General features: G+C 50.4%; 1 protein-coding gene across 1 annotated transcript; it reads left to right on the top strand.

Moving 5' to 3' along the window:
• EMH_0053020 (TPR domain-containing protein, putative) lies at positions 1-1,520 on the top strand (the record flags this gene model as incomplete). The annotated part of the gene is made up of 3 exons (XM_013500341.1): positions 1-233; positions 336-1,095; positions 1,341-1,520. 3 exons carry the CDS (start codon positions 1-3, stop codon positions 1,518-1,520), a joined length of 1,173 nt encoding a protein of 390 aa, XP_013355795.1.
• Positions 1,521-4,458: the final 2,938 nt, after the last annotated feature.

Raw genomic sequence — 4,458 nt, 5'->3', positions numbered from 1 at the left:
ATGGGCAACGCGCCGTCCTCGGCGGCTCGGCCGCCGATTTTGGGAAGCGAACTGACAACACCATCTTTGCAGCGTCATTCTCGCCCTTGCGAAGAGAGCTGTGCATATCTTGTGACAGCTCCTCGCTCTCAGGGCACACATGCATCTGACTCGTACATGCTGGATGTATCGTCAGATGCGTCACTTTGCTGTGGCCCGACACCCCGGAGTGGTCCTGTTTCCTTCGTATCGAGGTACGTTCAACGTTGCACACCAGATACTACGATCGTTCGGAAGATAGGCATCAATAAAATGAAGATGATATGCTAAGGTATATCCTCTGCTGTGCGTTGCAGAGAAGAGGCCCTGGAGAAGGCGCGCTACTACGCCGAGAGGAATCCTGAGCTGGCTAAACAGGCCTACCTCTTTGCTCTAGACATCCTGCCTTCAAACTTTCCTGGAAGAGCACAAATACATGAGGGGAGAAACCAAACAGGGAGCTGGGGATGCTCATTTGTGCGGTGCAATATCCCCCAGCCCGTCGGTCCATGCTGGTCTTCTGGCCAGCATGGCCACCCCACAGTGCAAGAAGGTGGCAATGAAGGACCTGTGCAGAAAATGGGCAGTGCAGAGTTTACATCCACTGCATTCACCAGTGGAAACGTGTCTCGCCTGCACACAGACGACCTCGATGAGCTCGTGGTGAACAACCCGGCTGCTAAGAAGCTACACCTTGGCAGCATCCCAATTCGCACGACAGAAAAAGAAAGCTTTGCCCAGCTTGATGACAGCGACTTCAGGGCCGAGATATATGGGGAACTTGCACAGCTGCACCTCATGTGCGGCGAGCCTCGAAAAGCCATGGAGTGCTACCACAGTGCAGCAATGCTAGCGCCACATCAGTTGGCTTATTCATACAAAAGAGGAGTTGTTCTTCAGCAGCTTGGTGAGCGTGACAGGGCAATATCTTGCTTCCGAGAGATCCTTCAGAATGACTCTACCTACAAACCCGCCATATTCAATCTGGGCGTTTGCCTGGCCGAAGATCCATCAACACGCCCAGAGGCTCTCGGGACATTCCAGCACTTGCTTTCTATTGATCCGAACAACGATAATGTAAGTCTCACACCTCAAAGCCCTCCACTGTAGCTTCTCTTTCTAGCATCCGCCGAGTTGATACTGCTTAGTAGTGCACAGCGGCGTTCGGAGATTTCCATTTCCCCATGGCATGTGGTGTCTATTCGTTGGTATTGCAAACTACAGTTCGACGCAGCTGCTCGTAGTTCCTCTTGTTTGCACTTAGTCAACGCCAGACGTTTGAATGCACGTGTTTTGCGGCCTGTTTTTTTGCTCCTGTGAAGGCCTTGGATATGATTGCTGACATCCACGAGCAGGAGGGACGCGTGGCAGAGGCATATGCCGTGAAGCAACGAGTTGTCACACTTGACCCATCTAACTTCCGAGCAGGAAGAGACCTGGCCAGACTGGGGTCTACTCTTCTAGATCGTGGTGGTGTTCCTGGTTATGTTACGCTGAACTGAGGAAGCGTCAACTCCCTATCCCTCCACCCCCGCCCGGCGGAGGGGTTACCTTGTTTCTCTTTAGAGCCGGCTTTTACTCGTGGTTCACAGCAAGTTGGCTTGGTGGAAATTATCTATACTCATGCCACCCGCCGTTTTGAGGGGGCATATGCTTGCGAGTTTTGTTGAAAGTGTTGCAAAAACGAGGGACTGTCGAGTTTCAATGCGAAGCAGTCCGGTGGCATGCCTTATCAGGTAAAGTTTTTTTAATGCGATGAAGGGCTTATATATACTGCTGATTTTACACGCATGCGGTAGAAGTGAACGCGTTTCCTTGTACATGGGACTGGTCTGTCAAAGGCCAAATTGAGTATTGCTGTTGCATGTTTGGTCATGACAAGCTCCGCTGGCTGACGGTGCATAAGCATTCGTGCCGTCGAAACGCTCAGCAGGTCCCCAAGAACTAATGGAATCGTGGGGAGTGTTTCACACGGCTTTCTGCGCCGCTGCCTTCGTGCAGCTCGGTGTGGACGAGAGCACAATCCTAAACAGTTAAACTTTCTTGCCGAGGCTGTTTCACTAGCTCTCGCGCAGATATTTTGGTATTCGGAATATTCAGGAATGATTCCGCCGTATACACAGCTCAGTTAATCAAGCCTTGGCAACGTAGACGCATGCGAATTCGCACACGCTCTCACTTTCTCACATCGCTTAGCCAGAATATCTCAGAGCGGATTGGGGTGATCAGAAGTAGTGCATGGTTCAGGGGGAAGTCTGGAGATGTATCAAGAGCACACGCATGGCAGAGCAACAGAAGGGGGGTCTTCTGTTGTTCTGGCGTGCATCTCTTCCTGCAGAAGCCTGCAAGAGCCCGCTGCTTCTGCAGGTGATGTGCCATTGTCACTGGGCAACATGCAGACCAGGGACTGGAAACGTCAGCTCGGTGACTGGAGCTATTCCTTTAGTGGAGCTATTCCTTTAGTAGACTGCAGTGGAGTCAATGGAACGACAAGACAGCTGCTGCTCCAGTATTTGTTCTTTCCTCATATTCAGGAGTTCAGCGGGGCTCCGCGTTGTTACCGCACAACTAAGTACTATTAGGTGCAACCGAGAAACAAAGATCGACTTCGTTGTTGGCAGACCGTCGGGGATAAGCTGGAACTGTAGTTGGGGTTATCGGTTGTGGGCCGAGGACCTGCTACAAGGCAACCCTACGTGCAAGGACAGCCACATCCCATTCGCTGCATGCAGTAAAGCTGCGGGGAATTGCTAGCGGCTCAGTTGGCCATCAGTATCCTGCCTACGTGCACGTGTAAATACACGTATCTGCTGCAGAAATAACACCCTGAATGTAACGTTCAAGCTTGTGATCCTCGACGATCATTCACCTAACGGCATGCTACAGGACTGTTCCTCAAATGGGCAATCAGCAGAAATCACAAACATGAACAGAAACGTTGCATTCTGAGAATCAACGGAGCATACCAGCAAATGAAACATTCAGTGCTGATGCTTCACAAGGTGGTAGAGCCATCTACTGACTAAAGATTGTACAAAAGATATCTACAGAGAGAGACCTTTGCGTGTACCGACCCCGCAAAGTTCCAGTCGCCTTCGTTACGGAGCGGTGCTGATGTCTTCGATCCTGCCCCTGTGTTGCTGCCTTCTCTTCATTGAGCTTGTTTCAGCAAGCCGCACACAGTTGCGTTCCTGACGGGGGAGAACGGGAGCGACGGCGGTTAGTGAGAAACGTCGGCAAAAGCGAACCAACGAAACTGATCACCGAAGGCCCACAAGCTGAGGCTAATGATGCGCATCCACTCGAAACAGCGGCGGCCACTATAAACAACAGCGGCCCAAGAAATTTGCTAGCGTTCAGTTAGGCCCCCATTCCCATATATTGTCTGTTGTGGAAAGAAACTGCACCTAACTGTATTACATTCCTCGGCATTCATAACTAAACCCAGCACGAAGCTGCTATATAACTGGAGAAGGCAGGATGCTAGTACTGAAAGAATTAATAGCATTTCCATGTCGAGGATCTGAACCTGGTTTGCTGGCGGTGTGTGTATGTGTTGCCCGTGCACATTCATTTAAAGGGCATAAGAAAAGCGTATCTGTCTGTAATTGTCGATGAGGCTACTACATTACATACATCGAGCTCAACGGTCACAAATCATGCATCGGTGGTGGCTGCTAGGCTACCGCCGCAAATATCGAGATCAATATGAGAAAAACACTCATGAAGGATCCAACATTATGTTGATAGCTGTTATTATTTGAGCATTCTTCGGTATAGGCTTGAGATCGATGCCTGTTGTATCGCTTTGTTGCATCCCCTGAAAAAAGGAAACGTTGCGAGAGCTGGCCCCGTCAAGACAATTTACAAGGCGCACTGTTGTGAAATGAGCTAACGTAACGGGCTTGCCGACCCTTAAAAAACGATATAATACCATATATATACAAATCATTGTATATTTGTCTCGTATTTGGGTTCCACTGCGCAGCCGAATCGAAAGGGAAAGCTCGAAAGCCTCAGTAGGGGGGCCCGATATCCATCGTCCTTGGGCCTATTGCGCAGGCAGTCGCTGCTTAGTTACCTTCGTTTGCGATATGTTTTCATAAATTATAGAGATAAAAGCTATATCAAGACACTTGCATCCTATCTGTGTGTTTGTCTGCCGGTCGTTTCATCGCTGGCGCGCGGAAACGAATGCCATTTGCTCTACTGCAACAGTCCCTGACTATCGGACCTGTTGCCCTAGGATGTCACAAAGATCTCTGGGTCCTCCCCCATGTTCTCCGCCTTGACATTCTATGAGAAGGAGCACGAGCTCCTTCTCATAGGCTGAGTTGACCGGCTAGTCGTGATGCCTTGGCGCAGTTCGCCGTGGGGCCTGCTGCTGCCGTTGGTTCTGGTAGGATGCTGCACCTTCCTGCATGTTCTTATCGCAGCCGA

This window comes from Eimeria mitis, genomic scaffold (genome assembly GCF_000499745.2).
Source record: "Eimeria mitis Houghton genomic scaffold, Emh_scaff53, whole genome shotgun sequence".
NCBI classification, from domain to species: Eukaryota; Apicomplexa; class Conoidasida; order Eucoccidiorida; family Eimeriidae; genus Eimeria; species Eimeria mitis.
Note: the sequence above shows the minus strand (reverse complement) of the source record. Positions and strands in the feature narration are given on the sequence as shown.